At 27.5% G+C, this 19,066-nt stretch overlaps 1 protein-coding gene across 1 annotated transcript in view; it reads left to right on the top strand.

Moving 5' to 3' along the window:
- LOC111626958 (probable elongator complex protein 3) overlaps window positions 1-19,066 on the top strand; it is a 54,650-nt gene that overhangs the window by 12,033 nt on the left and 23,551 nt on the right. The window contains exons 2-7 of the mRNA XM_023370500.1: window positions 127-232; window positions 2,449-2,545; window positions 10,397-10,467; window positions 12,247-12,310; window positions 16,007-16,075; window positions 17,500-17,735. Coding sequence (XP_023226268.1) covers window positions 127-232; window positions 2,449-2,545; window positions 10,397-10,467; window positions 12,247-12,310; window positions 16,007-16,075; window positions 17,500-17,735 — 643 coding nt within the window. The remainder of the gene's footprint in view (window positions 1-126; window positions 233-2,448; window positions 2,546-10,396; window positions 10,468-12,246; window positions 12,311-16,006; window positions 16,076-17,499; window positions 17,736-19,066) is intronic.

Consider the following 19,066-nt stretch of genomic DNA (forward strand, 5'->3'; position numbering starts at 1 on the left):
ATTTAGATTTATATCTAAATGAATATGCAAATAAATGGTTTTACTAAGTTTTATTTATAAATTTCTTTTATTTTCTAATATAAAATATATCAAATATGTAATGTGTATTTATTATATTATATTTAGGATACAAAAATCATACAAAAGAAGAATTAATGGTAATGACTGTGGCAGATATTATACATGAATTAATTAAAGCACACAGAGAAAAGAGAGATATTAATTTAAATAGGTAAGCTATATATAAGTACTTTTTTTTTTCTTCTTTTAACATTGAATCATCATAAATTATTTTAAATATATTCTTAAAGAACATAATTTCAACAATATGTTATATGTAAATAAAAATTTGTGTAAATAGTAAATGTAAATTTTGAAAAAAACAAACAAAAAATGTTTGTTTTTTTCAAAAATGTCTTTTATTGTTTGTTAAACAATAAAAGGAATTTGAAAACTTGAAAGTTTAATTTCTAGAACTGCAAAAAATTTTAAAATAAAAAGGATGTTATAATTTATAATAATAATAAATNTCACTTAACAAGTGACGAGAAGAGGGGAAGTCCCAGATTGAGTGCATGTTACATCAGTCTGTGTTTAGCACTCGTTCTGCTAGCATCTTAGTGTCGCTTGTGGTCACACATTTTTCCAAACTTGTGTTCAGACATATTACATATAAACATCGACAATCATAGCCCATTATATAATAAACACACCAAACGATATACCAAATTCTTGGGATATGTAAAGGCTATAATTAAATATTAGAAATTAAATAATTTGACTAGAGGTAGGCAGTTGTGCTGTTATCTCATATTAAATTTAATGACCAATTCCAAATTAAATTTCAATTTTTTTTTTCCCTGCAAATTGAATTCGCATTCCAGGTTGGTTAATTCATGCTAGAAGAAAAGATTATGATGATTCACGCTCCTTAACAATGTATATTGTATAATTTTCTTTGAATAAACATTATACATAAAATATTTGAGTATTTTTTTTTGGCATAGAATGCATTATTGTATTTTACATTAATTTATATGGGAAAAATTGTTTCACTTAACAAGTGTTTTGTATTATAAGTAAGATTCTGGATCGAATTATGCTCATTAAGCCAGGTTCCACTATAGTACATCATATGCTACATCAAATTGAATATTATACATTTGGTTTTACTAATGCGAAATGAACTGCCTGATTTTAGTAATGCAAAATTCTTCGGGCTGTAACAAGGCTCATTTAGTGATTAGATATAAAGCAATTTGAGTGTAGTAGGCAGTTAGGCTGCCATCTTATGACATATTTAATAATTAGAAATAAATTTAAATTTAAAATATCTTGGAAGAAAAGATCAGTCAAAAGCAAGACTCAAATCTGAAACCCTACTTGCCATGCAGTGCTTTATCAGTTAGCTTATCCATATCCCATCTGAATAATCTAGCAATTCAAATCAGGTTAACATATGTGTTTATAACACAAAATCCAAAAAACTAGAGAAACAGGTGACAAAAAGAAATTCTCTTTCTTAATTCCAATAAAATAAATTAATTACAAAAATGTTTTTGATCTAGATTGAAAGATCTTCATCAGATGCTACAAAAATAAAATGAGTATTATAATGCAATTACAAAATTTAAGATTTGACTAAAGAAAACACATACTGTTTAAAGTGTAAAGTGAAGCCAAATTTAACATAAAATTCACATTGGGATTACAATGAAATAGAATAAAATAAAATAATGAAACTACTGTATATACATTTTATTTGATATAAAATTTAAAAAGCAAATAGAATGTTAATCATCATGTTACAGTTCATGTAGTGATTTCCAGGCCATGGATAATGTGTTGGTGTCCCAAAAATTAATTCATCGTTGCTCTAAGTTGACCTTGTAAATTTTATGGAATGCTAAGTGTTTTAAGCTGTAAATGTTCCTTGTTAGTCTTATGATTTTGGCATTATCCCATAGTACATCAATATCGGATTCCATAGTATAGATAGAGAGATGATCTTTAAAAAGTCCAAAAATGTTTGTAATTAAACTGTTTTTGCTGTAAACAAATGTTTTGTTTGGATTTTTGGTTATGTTCACATCTTTACTACTAAATTTGGAACAACTTTATGGGTAGTATATGCATTATAAATCAAACAAGTCATCTTTTTTTATTTTAAAATGAAACTATTCATGTCTACTAAAAATTTTTTATATTGTGATTTATCAAAATATTGATATTGGAATTTACATTACAATTTATTTATAATATGTAAATTATTAAGTTAAGTAACAGTTATAATTTAAATTCTAAATTAATTTTTAATTAATTTAGAATTTAAATTATAACTGTTACTTATAAAACTTATTTACAATTATTATTTTATAAATATGAAAATTTAAGTAAGTGATAAATAAGTTAAAATTTTTATTTATCAGATTTAAATATATATTTCAGCTTGAAAACTTCAATTGCTTCCAAATATGGATTGGAATCTCAGCCTCGTCTTGTTGATATAATTGCAGCTGTTCCCAATAATTATAAAAAAGTAAATATTTTTTAAATTTAATTTAGAATTAAATCTGATTGAACATTGAGTAAATATTTAACAAGTGTATTAGACATATATGATATTTGAAGTCTAATGTAATCTATCTAGTTTTAATTAATTTACAAGGTCATTGAAAATTAACTTTAAAGAAGAATTTGCATGCAATTTCACATGTACTGCATATATATATATATTTTGAATAAAGTATTTTATGCACATTTGAAATTGAAATATAAATTTTATCTAGTCATGATGCTTTTGCCTGTTTATATTCAAATTTATTTTTAATAACAGTAATAATAAAGATTATCATTGTGTAGATCATTGTCAAATATAGTTTTTCCCTCAGATTACCAAAAGCAATAATGTTAGAGAAATTTTTCAAATACCATATTTACTATAGGTAAAGTATATAATGTAACTGAAGCAAAAAAAAAATTGTTTTTTAATATTATGTTCAAGAAAATTAACTTCAATAAGCTATGAGTCTATTTTGAAGAAGGATGAGAAAAAAATGCTTAATTCTGGGCACAAATTAAATTTTACTCATAAATGTTTCATTCTTTTATAAGAACATTATTGGCTAAGAAAATTATCAAGTGCATTAGAATGAATACATTTGAAAGAGAGAACATCTTTATGTTTGTACTTTTTCAAATTTAAAAAGTATGAATTTAGAGATATTCCAGGTTGGTTAATTCATGCTAGAAGAAAAGATTATGATGATTCACACTCCTTAACAATGTATATTGTATAATTTTCTTTGAATAAACATTATACATAAAATATTTGAGTATTTTTTTTTGGCATAGAATGCATTATTGTATTTTACATTAATTTATATGGGAAAAATTGTTTCACTTAACAAGTGTTTTGTATTATAAGTAAGATTCTGGATCGAATTATGCTCATTAAGCCAGGTTCCACTATAGTACATCATATGCTACATCAAATTGAATATTATACATTTGGTTTTACTAATGCGAAATGAACTGCCTGATTTTAGTAATGCAAAATTCTTCGGGCTGTAACAAGGCTCATTTAGTGATTAGATATAAAGCAATTTGAGTGTAGTAGGCAGTTAGGCTNGTCATAAAATTTCCTAAAATGTAATTTATCTTTATAACAATAATATAAAGCAAATACAGATTTAAATTTCAATTGTTAAAGGTTATAATAGATCTTTTTAGTGTGACATAAGATGCCTGATAGAGAGCTAGTTATTCCAAACAATGCAGCTCATCAATAGTAATCTCATACTCTAATACAATAATACAATAATTTTATTAAATTAAACAATATTAACTATTGTTACAATAATTAAGTATTAATTAATTATTTATTTATAATTAATTATTAATTATATTAATTAATTAAATATTAAATAAAACAATAATTAAATATTGTTAAACAATAAATATAAATAAATAAATAAACAAAAAAACAATAAATATTATTTTATTTGAATAAAATTGTATGACACATATACACACACAATTTATAATTTTAATGGCCAACACTGCTGTGCTGGCCATTAAAATTGCTGCTATATCATGAAGGCAGCACACAACAAACATGAAATTTACATGAAAGGTAGAACATGCTGCATACTCTTGTACCTCAAGTATACCTGTCAATTTAATCATGTCTTCCTCCCATTATACTGTATGTGTACAACAAACATTTTGCTGTTTGCTTTCCTTCCTGATGTAGCAATTTTAATGGACAGCAATATGTATAACCATGGTAATATGGTTTTATTTATTTTCAATGGATAAAAACTGTGATATAGATTTAAAATTGTATTTTTAAAAAAGTTCTAAAACATATAATGAATATCTAATCTCTGAAATTTTTAATAATAGAATAAACAACCTACTTCATTTAACAAAATTTGTAGTTGTCACTTTATTAATTACAGTATAAGAGAGAAAATGAATTGACATTATTTCAATAAAATGAAAATAAAGCAATGACATTTAAATCTGAAAAACAAGAAAGAAAACCTAAGTACAGTAAAACCCCACTTAACGCTGCCTTGATTAATGCTGATTCGATATAATACAGTCTGCTCGAAGCCTAAAAAAATCTTAAAATTTATGTTGATTCAAATTATCACAGCATTTCATTGATTCATGTATACAGTACTGTGCTAATTAATGTGAACACATCATAATTAACACAATTTTGCTGTTTTTTCACAGTTGACATGTTTGTGTCATTTTGTTTTACTGATTTGACAGTCAGTGAGTAATAAGACATACCAAGCTAAAGATGTGTTACATTTTGTTATTTTTTTTTTTTTAATTATTGCGTTTTTGGTAAAGTTAAGCTGAACTGAGGTTTTATTAGCTTTTTTTTTTTTTTGAAGATGGATATTACTCCCAAAAACCACACTAAGATTGTTACTTTGAGTGAACACACATCAATGAGTCAAAGAAATAAAGTAGAGCATCGATTTTCCAAATCAATTGGGAACTGGGGTTGTCCGGATAACTGATTTACGTACGATAAAATAGTTTAACATATCCGATGTCTAAATTTTTCTCCGTTGCGTGTCGCTTTGCGTTGAATTTTCGTCGATGTTAAGCCTAACAAAGACTATTGTATCATTAAAAATTATTTTTTTATTTTGTACAAACAAAATAAATATATTGAAAAATATAAAAATAATAAAAAATTATACTTCAGATGTTAATTTAGTATCAAAAACGTAAAATATTTGAGTATCCCAAGACATAGCCAAAGATTGAAGCGCCACAGCACTGGCGAAAATTTAAATTTGCCGACTGGAATTCTTTCGGATGATTGACTTTCGGAAAATCGACGCTCTACTGTACTGCCAAGGAGTGTGATGTGAGTTTAGGAGCTGTAAACAAGATTTTGAAGCAAAAAAGGGACACTGGGACGATTGAGGTGAACAGAAAAGGGAAATGTGGAAGGAAAAGAAAGACAACAGCAAGGGATGAAGCATTTTTAATAAGAGAAAGTAAATTAAACTCTAGGAAAACCAGTCAAGAACTTCAACAAGACTTAGCACATGCTAGAGTTATTGTTCATGACTCCATTGTACAAAAACGACTTATAGAAAGTGGAAGAAAAATGGTTAGACCTCAAAAGAAACAGTTATTGACTGCTGCTATGATGAAAAAATGATATGATTGGACAAAAAAATGTGTGTGCTGGACTGTCAAAGATTGGAGGAAAGTGTTGTTTTCAGATGACAGACATTTTTTGGTACAAGGACAGTGATCTTGTTACGTTAGAAAAAGTGACAATGAAAAACTTACGGCAGCTCATATTGATCAAACAGTTAAACATCCATTAAAGATGTTCTGGGGCTGCTTTTCTTATAAAGGTACCGGATCCCTTGTACTGGTCGAAGGCATGATGAACTCGCAAAAATACAGAGACTTGTTAAAACAAAGATTGGAAGTTGAACTAGAAAAGTTGATGCCAACAATCAAGCAGTATTTCAACAAGACTCAGCTCCTTGTCACGTTTCCAAGATCATGATTAAATATTTCAAAGACAAAAAGATATCATGCCTTAAATGGCCAGGAAATTCACCAGATCTTAATAGTAAAAGCTAGACTTCATAAAATAGATTGCACAACAAAAACAAAACTGATAGAGGCTGTAATCCAGATATGGTTTTGAGACCAGCAAATAACAGAAAACTGTAAAAAACTTATTGATTCCATGCCAAAACATGTCCAAGAAGTTATTAAAGCCAAGGGAGGACATATTTCATATTAAAACAATTTAAATTGTATTCATTTTTCGATTCTATTCATCTTTAACCAATAAACGTTTTTTTTTTCAAATTTTCACTTGTGTTCACATTAATTCGCACAATACTGTAATACAATTATTCCCAAACATGAACCAATCAGCAAAAGATGGCAATTCATTGTAGCACTGTATGTCCCTTTAAATCTATGTTTGTTTGGTGTAGTTTCGAAAAAAATATAACATTAAGGATGCCATAGGCAATATCAACTTCACTTGCCAAGAATTAACTGATAAATGCATGAATGGAGAGTAGAAGAAATTATGGCTGGAGGTGTCCAAGAATTCTCAATGAAAAAAGCCTATCACTGTATCATTAGGTTGACCAAATTACCAACTTAAATCGATATAGCAGGACTAGGAGATATAGACCAGCAGAATATTGAGGAGTTATAACAGGTTTCTGGAGAGAGCATTACCAATGATGACCTTTAAGAACTGGCAGAACAAGGAATTCATGTAAAACTGGAAAATAGTGATTGTGAAAACAAAGAATCCAAAGAATTTGTCTACAGATTTCCTTAGTAAAAGTTTGGTAATGATAACCAAAATTGTTGATTAAATTGTAGCAAATGATCCAGATTTTGAAAGGAGTGCGAAAGCAAGACGAGATGTTTTGGATGCAATCTCCTGCTACTGACATTTGCTTAAGTAAGAAAAAGAAAGCGACAAATGAAACTACACAACTTTATCACAAAAAAACAAGAATTTCAGAAGAGCCAGAACATCCATCACAAAAAATGAACTTTGCATTTCTGTGTGCATAGGTTTATGTGTTAACATATATCATTATGCAAATTAATATAAAAATAATTTTAAAATTAAAGTAAAATCTGTTTATTTTTGGTCATGTTTCCCATTTCCTATTTCTGTGTTATTCATATTCCTATTTACTCTGTGTTAAAATAACCTTGTTTAACACTGTTTCATTTAGTTCTTTGTCATCTAGGAACATATCCCCGCATTAAGTGGGGTCTTACTGTATATTATAAATTATTACATTAAAATTAATTCATAAAACAGGAAATTTAGCATTATCAATGTTGTTGCATTTTTGCTATAATAAAAAGCATTAATATTCTATAAAGAAATTAAATGAATTTTTATAGTCATAATTTCATCTACAAAAAATCATGTTTTACAGATTAAAAAAATGAGAAAAAATATTTTTCTGCATTCAATAGTATCAGTGCAACAAAACTTATTCTTCAATTTTGAACTAATTTATTTAATTATGTTAAAATACTGAGAGTGGAATAAATAAATGCTTGATCCTTACACCAGTATTATTTATTATAATTTAAAATTTCTTTATAAAATCTTTCTAAATTATATTACTTATTATTTATTATTACTAGCACACTGTAGGTTTATTTCTCATACTTCCTCTATTTTATTTATATTTCTAAATAAGAAAAAGTTAATGCTCAGTCATTAATCAAAACCACACCTTCCTTACATCTTCCATCAATACTTTATTAGCAACAAAAATTTTGTTGCTAATAAAGTATTGATGGAAGACAAAGGTTGTTTATTAATCATTAATCCTAAGGCTGAAGACAAAGGTGTTTATTAATCATTAATCAACATTAAACATTAATTATTAAATATTAATCAATATCACAGCTAAGGAAAGTGTGAGGTTGACTAATGTTAAGATAAGTTTTAGATTTGATGAATGCTTAATATTTAGTCATTTACAAATTAATGTTTTCCTTCAGAAATTAATTTTATGTCATCTTTGAAAAATTACTATAATTTGAAATTTAAGCACACTCTTCCCTCACAATATATGCTTTAAAATTGTTAAAATAAAAATAATAAAGCAAAAGTAGCTTCAATGCTATTCTACTGCATACATTGTTTGAAACCATCAAATTTTTTTGGTCTATATGTCCCCTACTAGCTGTTACCCACAACTTTGCCTGTGCGGATTTTTCAAGCAAACACCATTTATATTCGGTATTTCAACAACTATAGTAATTGTTATATAACACCTACTGCTGAGAATAAAAGAATTGCTGAGATTCAAAAGAACTGTTTTCAATTTGATCACTTTTCTGGAATGTTTACAATCATTCTATAATCGAACCAATATGCAATAACAAATTCAAATTTAAAATGGTTCAAATATTTGGTTAAAAAATCGAAATATATAAAAATATTTATAACAACGTCTGAAATGTTATCAATTTAATACATCTAAGTACTCAACGAAGACTAAACGTAGTTGAAAATAAAAAATTACATCTAAAATAGTACAGTAGAAGCCGTTCTTCAGTTTAAGCCTGAATGCTTTTCCTCTTCTCCCACGGGGGTAATTTCGAAAAATTCCTTCTTAGTGTGTGTTTTTGTGATGTATCCTAACTGTGTACCAAATTTCACCTCTTTGGATTCAGCAGTTTGCTCTGGGCAATGATGAATCAATCACTCAATCAGGACAACTAATTTTATATAGTTAGATTGAAAATTAACACTCTATTCATTTTAAAATGCTTCTTGTATATCAGTGGTTCCCAATTACTTTTTCCTGTGTACCACTTCAAGAAAGAGCTCAAACTCGCGTACCCCTTATAGCAGAAATTCATATTAATCCATACTAATATTATAAATTTGAAGGTAATTCTGTCTGTCTGTCATCTTTTCACGTCTAAACCGCCGAACAGGTTTTAATAAAATATGGCACGGAGATAGCTTACACGTTGGAGATGGACATAGGCTACATTTTACTGCGAGAAAATATCTTACTCCCACGAGAAAATTCGATATAATGCGGGCAAAGCCGTGGATAGACAGCTAGTGATAAATAAAATAAGTTTGTTTTTACATTTATTACCTACATTTATTACCTTTAAAACACAATTCTAATACAGTCGACCCCCCTATAAGATAGAGATACGTTTCGAATTTTTCGAAAAATTTCTTCTTAGTGTGCATTCTCTTGATGTACCCTATTAAAACATAATGAAAAACGCAAAAACCCACATCTAAAATAGTATAAATAGAAGCAGAGTTCTTTACTGTAAGCCTTAATCCTAACCATCTCCCTTCAGTGGGGTTGAATTTCGACATGTATATTATATAAAAACACGTGCATATTTGAATGCAGCGTTGTGTCAAAATTTCAAAGGAATCAGTAGGAACAAACGAACATTACATTTTTATTTATATAAATAGATAGATGATCTGCTTTAGTTCATTTTCACAGAAAAGCATAATGCCTTACAGAAAAGCAAACTTAGGGCGTCATACTCGTAGTGCCATCTGTTGGACATAAAAGCCTTAACCATAAATGATATTATTTAATTTATATGAATGTTTAACGGAATAATATACAGCTTATGTCCACTCTGAAGTTCCATTCTAAATATTGGTGAAAGAATTTTTGAAATAGGATGAGTAGTTTCAGAGATTACCTGCTGCATACAAACTTACTTACTTATATACTTACAAACATTACCTCTTTATAATATTAGTATAGATTGAATTTTCATGATTGGCTGCCTCCTATACTTTATAGTCTCGGCGACAATTCATTGTTTCTGACTAAACATCCTTATTCATACAAAACAATGTAAACAAAGAGCCAAACAATAATGCTGAGTAGCTGAGGTGTAGAAGTGTTTCCTACAAAAGTAGAAATTGCTTAAAGCATTCTTTAGCAGCTTTACTAGGAAATGCACCTGTTGTTTACAAAGACATTAGAAAACATTATATTGGATAGCTGGATATTACAATGTAGTGAGATTTGAATAGTTAAATTTATAAAAGAAAAAACATTCTTATTACAATTTTATAAATTATTATAAATGTATAGATATGTTTAAATAATTTAAATGTATATAACATTAACTTGAACCATCTTCAGATGTTACACATTGAGATAACATTTAAAAATTTGAAAGCAATTGATTTTAATTCAAACCAAGTTGTTCAAAAACTTTTTTATTTTAATGCATAATGCCCAAAGCAAGTTTATGATGCTTATTAAAATTTATTATATTGTTTACATAACATTGCATATAAAATTTGACTTTAAGATAATTTATTAATGATTTTTAGATTGCTGTAATTGCTGTTATGTGCAAACCTCATCGCTGTCCTCATATTAATATGACTGGTAATGTCTGTGTGTAAGTTCATTTTATTTTATTTTTTGCTCTTATATTTGATTGATATTTTAAATAGTTATTTCTGTTTGTTTATAATTGGATGTAACAAAAACATTAAAATATACATAATAAAATTTTTTCACAAATTTTTCAAACAATTTTACATAATTTAGAATTGTAATTATTTTATTTATATATTTAAATTTTGCAAAGACCAGTTTATAGTTTTTGTAAGGGGAAAAGAGAAGGAAAAGACATTAAACTGATTTAGTTTTTCTTTTTCCAAATGTTACTTTTGACATACTTCATTCTCATTTGGTTTGTTGGAAAAGTGCAAGAAAGTTTTTCTTCATATCTCACAATTCTTCGTATTAATTGAGAAGGCAGAAAATGAAATGCTTATTGATTATTATATATTTTTGCATCAGATATTAAAAAATATTTGGAACTCTTCCTAATTTTTTTATTGATTTGTAATATTCTTCATTCTGTATAATCTTAAATTCATTAAGCGCATGTATTTTTCTTCTTCATTATTTTTTTAAGAATAAAAATATAACTTTGATGAGCATTTTAAAGTACAGTACATTGAAACCACTATATTTTAAATCAATTACTGCAAGCAAATTTACTTGCTTTTTTTAAGTATGAATGTTAGTGAGAAGAGAACAACAGAAAAAAAACAGCACATTCAATTATCTTTTCCTTTCTTGAGAAGTATGAACATCTTAAATTGATGAAAAATTTTAGATGAAATTGAGTGAAGAATTTCTGAATATAAAAATTATATAAGATTTTAATAAACATTTAATCATAGATATCAATATTTATGTTACAATAAAGCTTATTTAAAATTTAAAAAAAAATACTATTACTATTTGCATTTAAGTCAGTGATGTGCAACCCTTTCCGGATATGAGCCACAAGGGAACTTCATAGGCTTCTGGTGAGCAATATGTATTTTCTTAGAGTTGCAGGCATTACATCTGCTGATAACTCTATAACCACTAGTACACTAGATACTAAAGTAACATGTGCTAATGTTATGCATACTAGTAATATATAGTTTATTCTCATCTTTTCACTGATCAAGTTTAGTGTGAATGCTCTTTATCACAAATATCAGCTTAATTAGGATTGCATAATAGCAGAAGCAGAAAACATGAAAATGAAATTGTTATCAAAGTCCAAGAGCCACCATATATTGGGACCTTACAGGTTGCACTTGACTGATTTAAATGGTTTCTTTCAATATGCTTTTTTTAACAGAATATTTGTAAAGAACATTCAGTTTCAATCGATGTTATTTATTCAAAACATTTAAAAAATCTAAAATAATTATAAAAGTGATAGTAATTTAACTTTTGTAGCTCAGTTTTACGCACATCATTTACTTAATTTTAAATTTTTAGGATGTACTAATAGAATTAATTTTTTAACACTTGTGATGTGTGTTAAAAAACTTTGTACATTCCTCTTTCATATCAGTTATGATTATTATTTTATGCAGCAAATAAGAAATTATAAAAATTTAAAACTTTAATGTTCTTTTTGATACATCCTGTAACATCCTGTTAACTTTTATAATTATAATAATATTGTTGTGCAAATCAAGTACTACTTTTTAAAAAGGAAATGAAAAATAAATACTCATCATTGTGATAATGGATATTATTTAAAAATTTTTTAAATAAAACAATTTATACTCACTCATTTAGAATGTTTATATTACATTACTATTTATAATAATAAGTTACGTATTAAAAGTAATGATTTTATTTTTAAATGTATATTTATTAGATATTGTCCAGGAGGACCTGATTCTGATTTTGAATATTCAACTCAGTCTTATACAGGATATGAGGTATTATTAAAATATAATAATTATCAAATATTTATGAACCATGTCAAAAATATAAAACTCATAAAATTTTGATTATTTTTTGAAATCTCAATAGTATTTAAAATTTTCTTGGATAAAAGTTTTTATTCAAGTTAAAGTTTATATATACTTGTCATTTTTTTTTATTTATTAAAGTATAACCTCCAAATAGCAAACATTGTCAGGACTGAGAAGTTTGTCCACTATTTAGAGGTGTCTGCTATTTGGAGGTATATGCCAATGGCAATGTTGTATTTTAAGTTGGTCATTAAATTTTAAGTATTTTAAGTTGGTCAATAAAGTGAAGAATACAAAGGATTATGAAAAAATCAAATTTTTATTGGTATACCAACATCCAAGTATACCAAAAAGTATATGTAGCATATATAATTAAAATATATATATATACAGTAGAGCATCGTTTATCCAAATCAATTGAGGACTGGGGTTGTTCGGATAACCGATTATGTACAAAAAAACATATTAACCTATCCCATGTCGAAATTTTTCTCCGTTGCGTGTCGCTTCGCGTTGAATTTTTGTTGATGTTAACCTAATGTAAACTTTTTAAAATAATAATCGTGACTATTGTATCGTTAAAAATTATTTCTTTATTTTTTACAAACAAAATAAATATATTGAAGAATATAAAAACAAAAAAAAATTATACTTTAGAAGTTGATCTAGTATCAAAAACATTCGATTCAGCATGACACACAGTCCTCAGAAAAACACCACACAAAAGTGCCAGTGCTGCCAGCTAAAACACACACATCAACAAAAAAATATTGGAGTAGCCCAAGATACAGCCACAGATTGCAGCACCACAGCACTAGCGAAAATTTAAATTTGCCAACTGGAATTCTTTCGGACAACCGATGTTTCGGATAACCGACTTTCGGATAAACAACGCTCTACTGTATATATATACAGTATATTATTTATCTTTCCAGCTGTAAAAATCACATTTTAATTGAATTCTAAATAGCAAACAGATTGTATAGGATACTTTAAATTGAACATAAAAATTATGACAAAATATAAACGTTGATTAATTATTAATTCATCAAAAATGACCTGAGTGGAAGTAACAAAAACAAAAAATGAGACTGTTATTGTTAACAGAAGGGTGGACAAAAGTTGGTTTAGGTGATGAGAGTTTGAATGTCAAGTTACGAAGGCAATTTGCTAATCACTTCAATGGGTAAGAAATGTATTTGGTATTCTTTCATTTATAATGTCATTTATGATCTAAGCAACTAATAAAAATCAATATAGTGATTTGTTCACTTTGTAGTTATTGAGTAGGTGTAATTTTTTGAACAATTTTGCTTTTTTCAATAAATGATTTATTAAAAATTACTTTAGCTGCCACAAAGCTGTTAAGAGCATAAATTACATCATAAATGCGAGAAAACTGAATATCTTCCTACTTTAAAGTGATTGGCAAATTGCCTTCATAACACAATCTTTGAACTTTCACCAAATAAACACTGCTGTTTTAACCTTAAAACTGGTTTTTCATTTTTCATTACTACTGTACTACTGTTCTTGTTAAATGAATGAATAACTTCAGGAAAGTTTATGGTTTCTTGGTACCCATAAGCTTAATTCCAACAATAAGACAGAAGTTTAATAACATTAATATGTATGACAATAAATGGTGATTGACAACTTAACCAGATTAGTCGTCTCTAACAGATAAAGAATATTGTTAGGCTTTTTACAACTTGCTCTTCTCCTCTATTCCTATTTTAAGCCAGTCTTTATTTGATGTTTACAGTCAAAATTTGTCCTCTGAAAGAATATTTGAACTGATTATTTGTTTTAGTTTTAAAATATTTCATACATAATTAATTCTTTTAGAATTCTTTCTTTCACATGGGATTTTGTGTTTTCATAAGGTAGGTTATCGACGATGGCAGCAATTATTTAGAGTATTCACTATTTAGAGGTTTATATTATAGATGGCCTTGTTGAAAGGCTCTGGGGATTGTGAAAATGTCTGTTAAGTAGAGGTATCTGCTATTCAGGAATGTCTGTTAATGGAAGTTTCACTGTATTTTCAGTTTAGCTTTAAAATATGACTTACAAATTATTTTGTGGGTTTTGAAAAAGCCAAAGATTTTTATAAAGTTGAATTTTTTTAATTTGAAGGAAACCAAAAATTGAAAACTATTTTTAAAAAATTTCAAATTATTCATTTTTTTAAAATTAAATACATTATCTGTAAAATTCTAGTATTCATCAAAATTTATATTCAAATAACACTTCTAGAATTGCTTTATTGGAGCAAAATCACACACAATACTAATTCACAAGACCTTTCAAATTATATCAGCAGATTGTCAGAGGATAAGGCCATAACATAACCAGTTCATACAGAAAGCATTCCAGAGTGTTTATTCTAATTCATATTTTATTTATTTTAAATTTTTTTGCACAATTTGGTTATCATGGTCTTATCATGACATAACTGACAAAACTCAAAAATTCTACTAATAAAACACACCTTTAATAATCCAGCTAATAAAAATTAATAATGTAAAAATGTTTTTGATCGTTTCTTAACGATCTTCTTCAGTTACTATAACATAGAATTCTATGTTATGGTAACTGTGATAACTATGTTATGGTATTATTAATTTTTATTAGCTGGATTATTAAAGGTGTGTTTTATTAGTAGTATATTTATCCAGTTCGTTCATTATATAAGTATACTCAAAAATTCTTGGAAATTAATATTTAGTGCATTTTTTATGAAGAAAAATGTTTTGTTGTGGGACACGAACTTTTTAACAATATCATATTTTCTCTTTCTTTTCTTTTCTCCTCTAATCTAATCATTTCAACTTCTTAAACTAAATTTAAAGTCGTATGTGTTCCACACTACAACTTTAAATTTAGTTTAGACATCATATAAGTACAGCTAAACAATTTTACCTTCTAGATACAATATGTTTCTTCCATGTGCCAAGCATTTACAGAACATATGCATTTCAGAGAATCATCAAATACATGCATTCTACAAATCTGTTGGCTAAATATTACTTTCTTTGAGTTTCATTTTAAATTATGAGACACTAATTTTGAATCATCCAAATTGATACTAAAAATTATGAATTTATCCAATAATTCAAATTAATCAAATTTGAATCAGATTCAATTGTATTATTTTACTAATATTTAAACATAAAAATATATTCTCTATAGCTGGAACTTTTTAAAGGGATATTACACCTTTTACACATTTCCAGCAATTCAATATAAACCAGAAGCAAACATTTTCAACCTCTTTCAGGAGCCAGCATTAGGCTTAAATGAAGTGTTTTCATTCAAACTTTTTGGAACACTTTTGAAAAGAAAAGAAAAACATTCTGGAACAACTTTCTATTTAAATTAATTAACTGTCTGATTTTTTGATTATGTCATTAATGTCCAAACACTTAGCTGATTTTACATATCACTTTAAATTATTGCAGAAAATTATAAATTACAGCTCCTACATACTAAATATGTACTATGTGCTGTAGTTTATACTGAATTGCTGAAAACATACAAAAGGTCAGTGTAATATACCTTTACTAATATTTAAAATCTGATATATTTGTCCATTGTAATCCATATAAATCCATTGTAAAAAAAATTTGATTTTTAATGTTTTTTTTTAATTTGTAGCCAACTTCAATGCGAGCTATTCGAGCAAGGTATAACCCTTATTTGCAGACCAGACATAGGCTGGAGCAGGTATTTATATAATTCAAATTATTAATCTATTATTATTATTACTAGCAGGTGGGCCCGGCGTTGCTTGGGCAAAAGTAACAATAACTAAGATAAAGATTATTACGTTACAGTAAACATTACCCGTTTTCACAGAATGCAAGAATTGGGTCCCCTTGTTTCCAGACTAATTAGAGAATTTTTAGATGGGTCTAAAAATATGTTCGATTTCCCGCAAAAACGAAAAAAACTGCATCTGCGTCTTGCACGTCGCTTTCTCTTAACAATTCCATTGTTACGTAACATTTCCATTGTTGACACTTCCATTGTTACTTAAAACTTTTATTGTTACTTAAAACTTCCATTGTTACTTAACACTTCCATTGTTACTTAGCACTTCCATTGTTACTTAACACTTCCATTGTTGATGGAAGTGTTAAGCCTTAATTCTGTCCCTCTCCCCCGTGGGGAGGAATTTCGAAAAATCCCTTCTTAGTGTGCGTTCTCCTAACGTACCCTAACCGTGTACCAAATTTCAACTTTCAACTCCTAACCGTTTGGGCTCGTATCCATAATGTATATAGAAGTTTTAATCCTGTCTCTCCCCCCGGGGGGGAAATTTCGAAAAATCCCTTCTTAGTGTGCGTTTTCATGACGTACCCTATCTGTGTACGAAATTTCAACTTTTAACTCCTAACCGTTTGGGCTCTGCGCTGATTATTATTATTATTATTATTATTATTATCATCAACCCGTCTCGATTATATATTAGATTATTATTATTATTATTATTAAGTTTTGGCATTGTTTAAAACCAATGACTTTGTGATAAACTAAATTAAAACTATTGCTCTTTCTAAAAAATTAATTTTTATTTTATAAAATAACTATGAAACTTTATATTTTGTTTTCTCTGTATTTATGGACTGATGATAGTCCTTGTCAGAGGAAAACTAAAATCTTTATTTCTGAACTAACCCTATAATAAAATGTGCAAATAAAAATATTCAAGAAAATTATACGTATATACAGTATGTTTCAGTATAGAATGTATATTAATAATTCTGTGTATGATAAACTAATGGTGTTACTTCTTATGTATTGTTTATGACAATATTACTAAGTATATTTAACATTGCAAGTCCATTTTCTTCCAGATGATTTAAATTATTTAATAAATTATTATAATTATTAATTTAGTCATGAGATGGCACCAAACATCTACCTCTAGCAGCAAATTACTTAGCAGAGCAAATCATTAAATTAATAGAGTTATAGCCCGATTATTTAAGGCAATCATTTGGTTATAGACAATATTACTATTAAAATTAAGATAGATATTTCATGTTTTAATTTCTGATATAATTCAGACTTAATATAGTGATAAAATACATTTGATCATCATGATTGATTTTCTAATTATTTATTTAATTTTTCTAATACCTCAGCTAAAACAGCTTGGTCACGATGTTGATAAAGTTGAATTTATAGTTATGGGTGGAACATTTATGTGCCTACCAGAAGATTACAGAGACTTTTTCATACGAAATCTCCATGATGCTCTTTCTGGCTTTACTAGTTCTTCTGTATCTGAAGCAATAATCTACAGTGAACAGTCAAAAATTAAATGTATTGGTATTACAATTGAAACTAGACCAGATTATTGTTTGAAACGCCACTTAAGGTAAATATATATGTATGAATTATATCTATTCTTTTCTTGTAAGTTTTAATTCTATTTTAATATACTCAAAAGAAAATCATTTTATTTAATATTCAAAATATTATTGATAAATTTTAAGTTCATTATATACTGCTGGCCTGAATCATCCAAATTGATACTAAAAATTATGAATTTATCCAATAATTCAAATTAATCAAATTTGAATCAGATTCAATTGTATTATTTTACTAATATTTAAACATAAAAATATATTCTCTATAGCTGGAACTTTTTAAAGGGATATTACACCTTTTACACATTTCCAGCAATTCAATATAAACCAGAAGCAAACATTTTCAACCTCTTTCAGGAGCCAGCATTAGGCTTAAATGAAGTGTTTTCATTCAAACTTTTTGGAACACTTTTGAAAAGAAAAGAAAAACATTCTGGAACAACTTTCTATTTAAATTAATTAACTGTCTGATTTTTTGATTATGTCATTAATGTCCAAACACTTAGCTGATTTTACATATCACTTTAAATTATTGCAGAAAATTATAAATTACAGCTCCTACATACTAAATATGTACTATGTGCTGTAGTTTATACTGAATTGCTGAAAACATACAAAAGGTCAGTGTAATATACCTTTACTAATATTTAAAATCTGATATATTTGTCCATTGTAATCCATATAAATCCATTGTAAAAAAAATTTGATTTTTAATGTTTTTTTTTAATTTGTAGCCAACTTCAATGCGAGCTATTCGAGCAAGGTATAACCCTTATTTGCAGACCAGACATAGGCTGGAGCAGGTATTTATATAATTCAAATTATTAATCTATTATTATTATTACTAGCAGGTGGGCCCGGCGTTGCTTGGGCAAAAGTAACAATAACTAAGATAAAGATTATTACGTTACAGTAAACATTACCCGTTTTCACAGAATGCAAGAATTGGGTCCCCTTGTTTCCAGACTAATTAGAGAATTTTTAGATGGGTCTAAAAATATGTTCGATTTCCCGCAAAAACGAAAAAACTGCATCTGCGTCTTGCACGTCGCTTTCTCTTAACAATTCCATTGTTACGTAACATTTCCATTGTTGACACTTCCATTGTTACTTAAAACTTTTATTGTTACTTAAAACTTCCATTGTTACTTAACACTTCCATTGTTACTTAGCACTTCCATTGTTACTTAACACTTCCATTGTTGATGGAAGTGTTAAGCCTTAATCCTGTCCCTCTCCCCCGTGGGGAGGAATTTCGAAAAATCCCTTCTTAGTGTGCGTTCTCCTAACGTACCCTAACTGTGTACCAAATTTCAACTTTCAACTCCTAACCGTTTGG

Source organism: Centruroides sculpturatus, unplaced genomic scaffold (genome assembly GCF_000671375.1).
Source record: "Centruroides sculpturatus isolate CEXI.00-Female unplaced genomic scaffold, Cexi_2.0 scaffold531, whole genome shotgun sequence".
NCBI lineage: Eukaryota > Metazoa > Arthropoda > Arachnida > Scorpiones > Buthidae > Centruroides > Centruroides sculpturatus.